Genomic DNA, 14,332 nt, shown 5'->3' with positions numbered 1-14,332 from the left:
TAAATTTTTTTTAAATATCTTATCCATCATCATAGAAATATAAAATTGACTTAAAAAAGTCTTCCGCATTTTGTAATCTTCTTTTTTAAAATTTTAACAAAATTATCTCACATAATCTCTTAAGGTAATGGTTCAATAATTAAGTCGCTTACTTCGCTTGCTTTCAGCTTCTTATGAAATAGTATAATTTCACAGGCCAAAATTAGCGAAATGGCAATTTTTTTATATAAATGCCTTGCCTTGCAAAGTTTGACAGTAAAAGTGAAGGTTTTCTGCATTGTGTAGTCGAGAAAAATTTATAGTATTTCTTGATGCTACTGTTTCTTTTGTCATCTATCATATGGCCGACTCTTTAATTTGTCTTTATAATTTTGTAAACAACGTATTTTCTATCAGGCCCTTATTATGATCGGCGAAGCAAATGAAACGGCGAATATGAATTTTTGATATTATGAATAGCGAATTCGAATAAATTTTAGGCGAATGAGCTGTCAAATCTGTCACATGAAAATTCTGTAAGACGCTTGGCGAATAAAACCAAAAATACACGAGTTTTTTTTTTATCGGATATTATAGGATTTGGAGTATAAAAATTCTTGAAGTAAAAATTAATTAATATTAATTTAAGCGTGAGAAAAACGAATCAAAAACAACTCGAGCATTTAAATAAATTAATGGACAACAACCCCGTAATTGCTAAAGAATAGAAAAATTTAATTGGTTTTGCAAAAGCCTTAGTATTTTCGATAGGTTTTTTGATCCAAATGTTGATAGGCAGGCAATGAATGAAAGCATTCGCCGATCATAATTTAAAATACCATTCGATTCGAATAGTCCATTTGACTTGCCTACCTACCGTTTCGCCGAATGAATAAGGGTATATATATTGTTGGAAGTTGAAAATTAAATAATTATGTTTAATTCTGTAAGAGGTGTTTCAGATTTTCCTGTGATTATAACCTTCAGAGTTAAAGCTGTTTTTACATACTATATATAATATAAAAATTAACATTATAACTGCATTGGGTAGGTCTCTATACTAAAAGTAAAAAAAAATGTAAGACTTCAACATTATTTAGTTTATGAAATTGCAGACTCTATAATTTTTTTAATTGCTTTAGGAAGCTGTTGTACTTCTCCTTATTAAAACATTTAGAATGAGACTATACGAAAAAATTTCATTAGTCTCTGATTACTTACATATCTCATTAGTCTGTCTAAATAGTCGGTAATATTAAAAATTGTTTGTCGAAGAAGATAAACGTCATTAAGGGAATCAAATTTTTCCATTGATGCGTAACCGTTGTTCCGATATTAATTTTCTTTATGCATATGTATACATATGTATGTAGATTGGTATAAAAATTGTTAAAATTTTATATACATGCACATAAAACTTCTAATATCTATCCAACCTTTTAAAAAAAACAGGTAAGTGTTATTAACAGTTTAATTAATAGTTAATGAAGATGTTTCATACTTCAAATACGCTCTTTATTGTATAATTTTTTCAACCTGATGCATTAAGCATTGTTCTAAAGTTTAAAAAATATTAACTATGTTCATATATTTGAAAAATTATAAAAAAAACTTTAAAATGAAAGAAATTGGGAAATTATCTCTCGAATACTTTGTTGTTCTAAACTTTAACTGATTTTTTATAATGAAACAGGTTTCACAAATTACATGTCCACAAAAAATTACATTATACATGTTTTATTATGCCATCAGATGTCACTACCATAAACATTTTGTATACCATAAGGAATTACCATAAAATTTTTTAGGTTGTTGTATTGGATAAACGTCATAATTCATAAAATATTCTACTAACACTCATACGAAAATCTAACAGCTGTTTCTTATTACGAACATTTTTTTGGGTTAGCTAAGTGAAATTATTCATGAAAACATAAACAAGGAAGTTGCTGATTAAGACAAATTTCACTAATATGTAATTTATCATCTTTATTAAAAAATTTAATTAATAATTAAAAATTTCGATTAAAATAAATCCACGATGGAGAAACTTACAATTGTGGGAAATTTTACGAAAACTTTGGAATTATTAAGAAATACAGAATGCACGTAAGTAAATTAAAAAAATATTTAAGAAAATTTGAAAAAAAGAAAAAAGTGGGAGTAAATAATGTATATATGTAGGTACTTTGTCTAAGAAGACCAAGAAAAAATATACAGTTTTTTGTTTAATTTATTAATTAATTATTTATAATTATCTAAAATAAATATTTTAGGTCGAAGGAAAAAATCAATTATTTTCATCAAATATCTGATTTTATTATTTCACCGGCAATGACATCACAACCAAATTATGCAAAATATTGTAGTAATGCTATTGGAATTCTCTTGTTATTTTGTGAAGATTTAGATACACCTGTAAGAATGAATGCCGAAGAAAATTTAAATAAGGTGATTAGATCAATGGAAACAAACCGCGTCAGCCGAATATTACATGATCTATTTAATGAAATAAAGAAAAATGGAAATGAGAGGTAGGTTTTCTAAATCTGTAAGTTTTAGTTTATGTATATAAAATACCTTTAGGTAAATAAGTTGTAAAATTAAATGAAACTTATAATAATTCTTTACAACTAAACAACAAAGCAAATAATTGCTTTAATTCATATAAAAATATATTATGCATTTGACCATGAAATTATCTTAAAAATTATAATAGGAAGTTACTTACCAATTTTATCAAGTGCTGTACAACATGGTATTGTAAAATATTATATTGTATACAAAATATTCAAGTTCCTAGATTAATTTTATAATTATAATTTTGTAGACTCTAAGTTACTTGTTTCAAAGATGCTTTAAAATTATTTTTATTACATATCTAAGTAGACTTTTAAGGTATTGTTTTTTGTATATTTCGAATACTCTTCAAAATGTTAATATAATTTTATTCATAGAAAACTAATTTAATAAATCTTTTTCGCTATCTTTTAGGTACACTTTAATTTTTTAAATTATTATTTATAAAATATTGACAATTTATGTAATTTAAGGTCACTTCGAATTTGTTTGAAATTGTTTGGGTTCTATTGTCCAAAAATAAAAGAGAAGCATGTTAAATGGTATGCTGTTAAATTATTATCGCCATTACAATTAATTGTCAAAAGAAAGGAACGGGACCTTCAGGAAACTTTGGTCAAATTTATGGAAAGCTATGGAATAAATCTACAAGTTTGTTTGAACGATAATGAGACAGTTAAACTTTTAGAAGTACGATATATTTTATATATTTGGGTTTAAGAATGTGTTTAAATAAAAATAATAATCCTTTTTAGGTAATTTTACTCAATATTATATCAGATTGCCCTGTAAAACGAAGATCTTCAGCTCAAATGTGTGTAACTTTAATTGAGAATTCCAAAAATAAAAGCAAAATGGCTAGCCAAAGTATTAATAAATGTGTTGGTAAGTAAGTCTTCAGTACATCAAATTTTAAGATGATGTCAATTTAAAATTCTTGTTTTCTATCAGATTAGATATTGTTCAGTTTTTCAATACGTTTTATATTCTTTATTCTAGAATTTTGTCATAATTTAAGCATGTAATTTAATTTATTTATTGTCCTCTCTGATTTAAGAAGATGTAAAAAATTAAATGAAGCTCTTTCTTATACATCCTCTCCATACATACTCCCGCGATTTCTCTTTAAATTTCATTTCAAATTAGTTATAGAAAATATGTTTTAGACGAACATACACACATAGGTGTATGTACATAATGTATATGCACTTAGAGGCATTTCTGTACTAGTTTGTGGCATGTTAAAATTTTCGTGAAACTGAATAGGAATTTGAAATTTTATTTACAACACCTTTGGATTAGTTTATACCATAGGTAATTAAAAAAAAATGACCTGTTGTACTCATTTTTTATTAGTTCATTCGCGGTTAGAGAAAAAAGATAATTTTAATGATTTATGAAAACATGTTATAATCACGGTCGATTGTTGAAAAATTATTTGCAGGAACTACTTAAGTTTCTCACGTTGTGAACGAAAACTAAACTTAAAAATATTCTCTTTTCCAATTTAATGCATTTAATTTTATAATACTAACTAATTACTTTATATAGATAAATAACATTTACGATAAAAAGAAGGAAATATGTATGTAATATTATGTTCGCATAATATTCTTTTTCCCTCTTTGTATTCATCATTACAAACAAAATAAATTTTTTCTTTTACTTAACATCTAATTCTTTTATAGGTTTTCTTAAAAATGATGTAGGAGAAAATTGCATACAAAAGAAACGAAATGAAAAAGAAAACGAGCATAAACAAAATCCACAGACACAACAACAACAAGAACAACAACAAACTAATACTTTACTTGGTGTATTAGGATTTTTTCGTTTACTTTTTCCTATCCTAATATCTGAAAATTTAGCTTTTGACGTACTTCAGATAATCGAAATATATGATTTTTGTTTATATTTGCTTAACAATCACAATCATTCCATTATTAATGCATCCTTAGAGGTTATCAATTCAATATTGATGCGGTTACCAGGAAACGAGAAGTTAGTAGAAATTCTTACTAATGGTAGTGAACCTTATAAATGTGTTATTACTCAAAGTAATGAATTCATTGCTGGTAATAATGAAGAACGATTTCTGCAAAATGAATTTTTAAAGAAAAGGAAATCTTTGAAAAATCAAATATTTCAATTATATGAAAAAAAACTGAATACTCTATGCGACATGTCATTATCTACCCCGCCGCCACGTCCCCCAAAACCATCGCATTTAACAACAAAATCACCCGTTAAGTCTACAGCATTAAATACCATCTCTTACACTGATCGAAAGACGTGCACTTTATTGAATGTTGAAGGAAATCATGAACAGCAAGAGCAACTAAATAAATTAAAAAATAGAAATGAAATAGAACAAAGCAAGAAGCATTTCAAAAGTATTTTCACAATTGATTACAATGATAATGATAACAACGCTGAGTGTGATGATGACGGTGCTTTACAGAAAAGGAAATCACCACTCAAGACAACAATAACCAATGATTTTAGCGGTGCACTCGTAGAAGAAGAACTGAATAAACATCAACAAACTGTACAGAACGTAAATAAGAACAAAAATGAAGAAATTTCTTCGAAAAATTTATTTGTTGATGATGATGATGACGGTTTAGTTATAGAATCTCCATTATCTATAACTAAAAATATTTCTGGTAATGGCGCCACCTCATCTACTTTGATTACTAAAATTGAAATTGTAGATACAAATAATACCTTAGAAAATAGTATTAATTTAGATGATGAAAATGAAACTATTATTATTTCAAATGTTTCAGATAGTGATGGTGATGTCAACGAAAACGGTGATAAAAAAAATAACATTCAAATTACAATGCTTCCTTATGTTGTTAGTGATACAAATGAATCAAAGAAACTATTTGATGACAATAATGATATTGATGGTATTGATATTGTTGATAAATCAAAAAATTTTTAATAAAAATATCTTTTTTCCAACGAAAACAGAATCGAAATCCTTATCAATGATGGTGTCATCGTTTATATCATCATCATCTCAAATGGATACCGTTGAGGAAGTATTGAAAGAAAGTGGTGAACGGGCACTTTTGGAAGAAAAAGAAAATTTAGATGGGTTTTCAACTCTATCAAATGAATTAAATGAATATGATGATTCACATTCAAGGATTAATACATCAGAAGATAAATCACAATTATTGAGTGACTTAGATAATGAGTCATTTAATAGTATTGATTTTGAATCTGAAATAACGATAGATAGCGAACAATTGACAGAAAAGACGAAGAAGCCTGGATCTGAAAAGAGTAGCAGTATTACTAGTGATTGGAGATTACAAAAATCTACAGAATCAATTGGATCTTTTTTCAATAGTTTATTATCAAATTCACATACAGGTGAGTTATAATTTTCTATAAGATTTTTTTTAAAGCTTTTTTAAAAGCAAAGTAAATAATAAGCTTTAGTGGTTTAAAAATGGAGTATAAAGTAATTCTTCCTTTTGAACAATTGAAATACTTTCAATTTATTATTACAAGAAATTAGTTGAAAAATTCTCTAATCAAAAAATAATTATATTAAATCCATATAGTCATAAATTAGATGAATATGTTCATTTATTATAATAAATACCAATATTTTTGGGAGTAATCTACATAGTATGATGTTCCAGACAGAAAACTATTTTATTTATGTACATAGGACCCGTAAGTATCGTGCAAATATTATTCGAAAATGCAATATAAATTTCATAATATTACTTGATAAACATTATTATTATCCCTGCCTTAAAATGAATACGAAGGAGAAAAACTTTTTTCATGTATTAAAATTTAATAAAATCATCATAATTATATTAAAAAAACATAAATGTATGTAAAAATTTACTTGTATAATACGTACATACATGTGTCTCCTGGTCCAATGTTGAACTTGTTTGGTTTAGATTTTTTTGTTTTTAATTTTAATTTAAGTTGCATTTTTTATAGGACTTGTTTACCCCTTTTTTTTGTAGAAGGAACTTTTTACTTTCTTTCTATTGTAAGGTACCCTTTAGCATAAAATGATACTATTAAACTCAGGGAACGAGCAAAATAATTCATTCCCATGAGTAGTCGTCTAAATTCTAAAGTCTGTATATTTTGTATCCTTAAATTCTATCCAAGTTTTAAGTATACAAAGTGTAGACTTCTGAATAATAATACCAAAATAAAGCAAAAAAAAATTCCATAATAATTGTAAAATAACGAAATATTTTAACAATAAACAAAAGGGAAGAGGAAGGCGCAACAATCCAAAAAAAAAAACAGAAAGGACATCTAATATAGCAATGGTCATTGTGAAATGAATAGAGAAGCAAACAAAAAAAACAGAAAACAAAATCAAAAAGAAATTCAACATTAAATCACGTAATCCATTTGTCTTCTCCACTTAAAAACACTTCTTATTTCTCCCAAAAACATAAAAAAGAAACAAAAGAAAAAAAAATAGTAAACAAAGATCCCAACAAATAACTTCTAGCATTAACGTTTTTTTTAGCAATCCTTTATTTCCTCTTTTATGCTTTTTAAAAAAATTAAAACATAAACAAAAAATCGCAAAAAAAATATTCAGGACCTCAACATTTTATGAGAGAAAACTAAATGAGGAAGAGACGAGAAAAAAACAAACTGTTGTAACTATGTCCATTGCATCGTATATGATGAATGCGGGTCAAAAAATAATGTTAAACTTCCGAGTGCTGAACACTGCTCAGAATTGAATATTTAAAAAATTTCATGCACTAGAATGCCTTGTCAATGTTTACTAACATGCTTTTTAATTTATATTTTAATTTTTGTTGTTGTTGTTGAACATTTTTTTTTATTGTAAATTATTATATAATTTCCAGTTTAGTAATAATAACAAAACAAGAAAAAATATTTTTTGTTAAAAAAAAAGACGAATTTGCTGCTTGTTTAGTTGCTAACTTTTTTATAATAAGGATATTGAAGCGATATTATGTAATAAATACAACCAATATTGAATTCAAATTAATTTGAAATTATTTTATTATGTAATATGAGATCAATTTTATGTTATCCCAAAAATAAACTTATGTATTTAGTTATGTGAACAGATTTTTTATTAAATTCTTATAAAATATTAAAATAAATTTTAGCTAGATTATAGATATAGCCTCAAAAGAGATAGATATAGCCTAGACTATGATATAGCCTCAAAAATTCTTCTTCTTGTTCTTTGTCATTTGGTTGTAAACAAAAGTGCCTATTGCAATAATTTTAAACTCATGTCATTATTAATTGCATATTTTCGAAATAATGTAGAATTTAAATGATTTTAAGGTTATGATTTTTATATGAAATTCAAATAATTGATTTTAATAATTATTGGTATTTAACTACAACATTTTTTAAAAAATCTGTTATTGGAATATAAAATAAACTGGGAATTTGTGTACTTAATGGTCTGGAGAAAATTATAAGATTTAGGGTGGGAAGGTCTCTGATATTAAAGAAATGAAATATGAATGAACTAAATTTACTTTCACATAATTTTAATAAGATTTCAATTTGATATTTTTCATATTAGTATCAAGTGTTGTGATTTGAATGAAATAATTAAGGTAAAAGTTAAAATACAAAATTGTAAAATTTAAATCTGGTCCATTCTGAATATCTGGTCCAATGAGTAAAAAATAATGTCTATTTTCATTTATTCATTTTGTCTTGGAAAAGTTCAAATTTCACTCGACAAAAAAGGTTATTAATTTTTTTAAATTTGTCTGCCTTATTTCTGGGGCTACGTTATCCATCTATTTTACAGCATAACAAATTTTCAGATATGTTGTTTTTGTTCATTTGTACATAAGTGCAATTTGTTTATAATAAGTCTATTATTTTTTATATATGTACGCATAACCTAGAGATTATAAACTTTCGAATTATTCAGTATATTAAATGGAAAATGTAATTTGTTATACAATTCATTTATTATAATTTCTGATATACTTGTATATGCGAAAGTTTATTTTTTTTTATGCCAATTAAATTCTTCTTTTACAAATAAACCAAAAAACTATATTATATATATTATATTTTTTTTTCTTTGAATTTTTTATTTGTAACAAAAAAAAAATAATAGAATCAGTCACAAAACTTTTTCGACCATCAATAGTAAAATCTTCATCATCTGTAACAAATACAAATGAAATCAACATTGATACTAGTAACGATAAACCAAATCAGAATAAAGATCAAATTCAACAACCAGTTTTAACAATGTCCATGACAAATGAAGAATCTGTTGGAAAAATTGAAGGATGTAATTCTATGACATCAAGTATAATAACAAAAGATGAAAAACGGCAACATCAACAAATACCACTCGCTAGTAGTTATGATACAGCGTAAGTGTAATAAAATTTTATTAGTGAACATATAAACAGTTATTTTCAAAATGAAAAAAACTATAAATTAAACTGTTATGTAACGTTAATATACCTATATTCGGCATTTCATTGTATATGCACATATATGGATTCGGAAATGCACAAAAGTGAATGAATGTGGAAAGAAAAAAAGAAGGGGAAAAATTGTAAATCTTGTTGGAAATTTTTGTCAACATTTTTTGAATGATTTATTTAATAAAAAAAAAAAAGTTATAGATGTTTCTGTTTTTTTAACAGTAAATTATTGCTAAACTTAAATGATTATCTAGGAGTGCATCAATCATAAAGTTCGGTTGACTAGACTTGGGTAATTTTTCATTTTTTCTTATTAAAAATTGAAATGAGATCTCTGAGGCCTGCGAATGATTAAGTTTTATAAACTTTTTTATTTGTCTCCAACAAAAAAGATGCTAAATGTATATTAAACCTATTTTAATTACAATAAATGAAGAAATTTTTAGAAGTAATTGCAAAATTAAAATGAAAAAGCATTTGGCAATTGAAAGTTAGTCAAAAAATTTTATATAGTTTGATAACATACCGCTGTTATTTAAAAAGAAAATTGATTTTCTTATAGTAGTTAAGGATATAGAAATCCAAATTTCCATAGCCTTGACATTAAATAAATATTTATATTACTAATACTTAGATATTATAAAACAAAATATTCTTATATTAAAAATACCAGAAAGCATGAAATTTATAATTTTTTTGATTTTATAGTTCTACAGCATTTTCAAATTTAGTTACGACATTAACCGTAACAACACCAAAAATAGAAAGAAAAATAAATATGACCACAATTGATGATGATACAATATCCCTAGAGTCTATAAATTCTCATATCTCAATGTTTAGTCACGTTTCATATCAAAGTAGTAGTGGAACACAAGATTTTATCCTTAAGAATGAACAGGATTTAGATATAATACAGGAAAATCAACACCAACAATCCGTACAACAATCACCAGAAAAAGAAAAAAAAGATATTGTGGAAAATTTCATCAAAAATTATAATGTTGATAACGACGATGAAATTGAATATGTTGAATCAAATAATCAAAACAAAAAAAATGAATTAGAGTCAAATCATCATCAACATCATCAACAACAACATAGTCACCATCAATATGAAGATTATAATTTAGATGAACATAAGAATAATGAAAAAAAGGATTCTCATGCCTCAAGTAAAGTTTTATTGGATGAAAGTGGTATACATATGAATAAAAATATATCCTCAGTGTATAAAATAAAGGCGGATTGTTATGATAAAGTTGAAAATCTAAAAAGCATGATGAAAATTGCAACTAATGAAGAAAAAGAATGTGAACAACAAGAAAATTTTAAACAAGACGAAAAACGTCAAAATATGGCTAGAAGTAGAACACTAAGCACAGATAGTAATTGCAGCAATATAAGTAAAAAATATAATCCTTTTAATAATCTTTCTAATATTGGATTTTCAGCAAATAATTTAGGTCCCTATTTAGAAATTGGTGATATATATGATCAAAATATTATTTATTATACAATTCGTTTAATTACAACAAAATTTTTGTTAACTGGAACACCATATTTTGGTAGCCAAATTACAAATGATATAACTAAATCATTAATATCGGATCAAAAAGTATTAGTATCAATTAAACATCTATCATTAATGGTAATTGGAAATTGTATAAAACTAATGCCTCAAGCTTTACAGATACCATTAGAATTTGATTTAATTGAATTAGAAAAAATAAGAGAATTTAATGAAAAAGATAATGCAGATTACATGTCATCAACATCTACAAGTAATAATAGCAGTCAAGATTTGGGTAAATTATAATTTTTTTTTATTTAGAAGTTTTTCAAATATTACAAAAGAATATAAATATGCATATGTATTTTTTGAAACTATGTTATTTAATTTTGTTTTTTAAATTTTCAGAGAAGAGTCCTTTGCAACCCATAGAAGAAGCTATTCCACAAATTGCTCCTAAAGATTCATTGAGTAACTCTCAAAGTAATGGAAATTTTGAATTAGAAATTAAAGATGACCATTTTGGTGAAAGTACAGCTACAGAAATATTACTAAATTATCCAATGTCTCGGAGCTGCGATTCTTCCCAGTTAAAATCTGAATTAAAAAGTTCACCACAAGTTTTACCAAAATTTGAAGAATCAAAAGGTGCCAAGCCCAAATCAAAATTTTCTTTGTTAAGTAAATTAATACCTCAACCAAAAGTAATTGATTCGAAAACAGAGTTTCATGTTACCGTTAACGAAACACCTGAAGTGTTAACAAAAATATCTATACCGATTAATAATGTTAGTGAGGATAAACCTCCGATTTTACCAAGAAGGAAATCTCTTTTAAAACACTCTAAAACAGTAACAAATAGTGATGATACTTCCAAAGAAACTCAAGATAAAAATATTTATAAAATTGTTAGTCCGATGAAAAGTCCAATGAAAAAGTTAATAGCACCAAATCCTAATAAGCAATTTGTTAGCGATATTTTATTATTCTACAAACATTCTGATCCAGTATTACGTGGTGATGTTCAAGTTATTGTTGGAAATTTTTTATATTCTGCTTTGAAATCAGGTTTCTATAATATTATGCTAAACGATATAATGCAATGTAATAAAATTTTATATGGAAATGAAAATGACATGAGAATTCCTCGGGAATCTGTTATTTTTGCCAAATATTCATTAAATATAGAGAGATTAATGGCAATTTTAATAATGGTATGTGTATTTTAATTAGTTTATTAAATTTTAGAAAATTATTGTATAATTTACATAGTTGTATACGGCAAAAATACGTACGATTTATCTATAGTACAATTCTGAAATTTAATTATAATGTATAATAACTTAAAATTATAAAATTAAGTTTATGTTAATTTAATAATTTAATGATTTCAAGATTGCCTTAAAGCTTAAAATTGCCTATTAAAATTTAAATGTAATTGCTAAAAAATATTTATTGCAATAAGTATTTAGTATGAAGTTTCCTTCCTCTGACATTGTTATTAACATTTTGAATTTTCTATCTTTTGTTTAGAAAAAGCTCTTTATTATTGAAACATAAATTTTTATAATATATAAACTCGATTTAATTTACAGAATATTGCCTTTTTTGCAGATATAGATTGTAATATTCAATAGTTATCTAAAATAATTTAAAAATTTTACACTAATTTCTTATCTATACCTACAAAATATTGAGTTATTATTAGTTTTTATAAACTTTTCATTTGAAAATATGTTAACGATCGGAACTTTGCTATTTTTTCTTCTAATTACTTAAATGATAAAGGAATTTATGTAAGAAATAAATTTTAATTTTTAACCTCAGAGTCAAATTCTAATAAAATAAATTTAAGAATTCTTTTTTTTTTTTGTACAATTTGTAGTAAATTTACCAAAAGTTATCGTATTGTATAGGTAGAATATGTAAAGAAAAACCTACTTATTAGATATAGTCATAAAAATAGCCTTATTATAGAAGAACTTCAGTATATTATAAAATATTTTTTGTAATAAATAATAAGAAGGAATCATTATGAAAGTTAATATTCCATTTCTTATCTTATATTCTTTATTTTTCTTCTTCTATATAGTTGTTCAGTTCTTTATCAATAGAGAGCTTTAAAGTAATGGAAGCATTTTTATTTGTATTCATCTTCCTAACAATAATTTTTTTTTCAAATGTTGTGATAAAATTCAGTTTTAGTTTTTGATATTTAATATAATATTTTAATAATTTGATTGTTATATTATATAAGGTTTATATAGAGATAATTGATTATTTTATTATATTGTAAATTTCGTATTGTTGAGCAATCTCATAATGTTTCAATCATAAGATTCTGTTTAGTAAAACCAATTATGTATCCAGAATTCAATGTGTTCTTTTCAAAATTCTTTCAAAAATTTGTATAGATGAATATAATCATCGCATTATTTTGTTGAAAAGGGAACAAAATTAAGATAGTGTAAAATTTTGTGTAATATAAATATTTCTTTATATTTTAATATGAATTATGAGATGTGGAAATAGACCTTAGTGTATTTATGTTTAAGAATAGAGTACTATTTCTAATGGTCTATTTTTATTTTATAATTTAAGAATTTTGGAGAAAAACCTCAATAGATTTATTCTAGAGTGGAACATGTAAATTTTTCTAAAATACTACGATAGACGAAGAAGTTACTTTTTTTTTTATTTTGGTTCGTTATAAGTTTTTTTTTATATTTCGTTCATCTTCAGTTTTTTCTTTTTATAAAATATTACTTTTTTTCTACTTGTTATGGGTAAAAAGCATTATCCTTAGCGATTTGAATTTTTTTTTTTATTCCCTAACTTTTATTTTTTTTTCTTAAATAATTTTTGAACTTTTGGTTTATCTTGTTTTTTTTTTTTTTTATAGAAAACTAAAATATTTTTTATTTGTATTTTATATTCTATTAGAAACTGCATCCTTTATGCTATCATAAAAATATATTTTTAACTTATCTTATCTTATATTTTCTATTTTATTCTTATTTTTTTTTAATATGTATTCTTTAAATATTCTTAATACGCCTAAGGGTTTGCGAGATGAAATTCATACTGTGGTCATACATGCTTTGACCTCTTTTGATAAAATATTCCCATTGGTTATGCTAAAGCATTTTAATCATTTGTATCAAATAAAGAATAATGAGAAGAAAACGAAGAAGGAGCAAGAAAATATGAAGTATGTGATGTTGAATATGCAAGAGAAAAAGTTTAATTTAAATAATAATAAAAATGAAAATAAAAATAAAAATATAAAAATAGAAATGGATGAAAAAAGAAATATCATAAAGTTGCCATCAGCGGAAATTACAATGTATAAAGATTGCGACACTCAAGATAAATTAATAGACAAAATATTGATGATGATAAAAATAAGAAAAAATTTTTATTTAAAAAGATATAATAATAATAAAAATGAAAAAAGTTTTATAGAAAATTACGACTATAATAATCAAAGCAAAAGTAATAATAATTTAAAAGAATTTGTTGTTGAAGAATCAAAAGATGAAAATGATAACATCACTTTGAAAATGATTTTAGATGAAATTCGTTTATGTTGTCATAGTAAAAATTGGTCTGTACAAAATAAATATATTGAAATGATAACAAATTTTAATATTTTTGGATTACAAGAAGCTTATTGCAATTATAATGATGATAAAAATAATGTTGATACTGATAATGATGAAATAATTCTTAGTTATCAGGTAAGAATAATTTTTGATTTTATATTTTTTCCATTTAATTTTTAAATTAGTTTTAAAATAAATGA

The 14,332-nt window shown here is 24.5% G+C and overlaps 1 protein-coding gene across 3 annotated transcripts in view; it reads left to right on the top strand.

Moving 5' to 3' along the window:
• Positions 1-1,912: 1,912 nt before the first annotated feature.
• The window catches only part of LOC129618493 (protein PFC0760c), a 47,877-nt gene continuing 35,457 nt past the window's right edge, over positions 1,913-14,332 (top strand). The window contains exons 1-12 of one of the 3 annotated variants that reach the window (XM_055533279.1): positions 1,913-2,088; positions 2,256-2,513; positions 3,033-3,249; positions 3,315-3,444; positions 4,248-5,225; positions 5,349-5,474; positions 5,539-5,946; positions 8,693-8,957; positions 9,723-10,189; positions 10,244-10,822; positions 10,936-11,741; positions 13,590-14,267. In XM_055533279.1, the coding sequence (XP_055389254.1) occupies positions 2,021-2,088; positions 2,256-2,513; positions 3,033-3,249; positions 3,315-3,444; positions 4,248-5,225; positions 5,349-5,474; positions 5,539-5,946; positions 8,693-8,957; positions 9,723-10,189; positions 10,244-10,822; positions 10,936-11,741; positions 13,590-14,267 (4,980 nt within the window). In that variant the 5' untranslated portion in view covers positions 1,913-2,020. Of the gene's footprint in view, positions 2,089-2,255; positions 2,514-3,032; positions 3,250-3,314; positions 3,445-4,247; positions 5,226-5,348; positions 5,475-5,538; positions 5,947-8,692; positions 8,958-9,722; positions 10,823-10,935; positions 11,742-13,589; positions 14,268-14,332 lie in introns of all 3 variants that reach the window. The other 2 variants (XM_055533280.1, XM_055533278.1) reach the window with 2 other exon arrangements.

Source organism: Condylostylus longicornis, unplaced genomic scaffold, assembly GCF_029603195.1.
Source record: "Condylostylus longicornis isolate FDR11 unplaced genomic scaffold, ASM2960319v2 ptg000007l, whole genome shotgun sequence".
Taxonomy (NCBI): Eukaryota; Metazoa; Arthropoda; class Insecta; order Diptera; family Dolichopodidae; genus Condylostylus; species Condylostylus longicornis.
The sequence above is the reverse complement of the archived record's forward strand: the minus strand, read 5'-3'. Positions and strand labels throughout refer to the sequence as shown.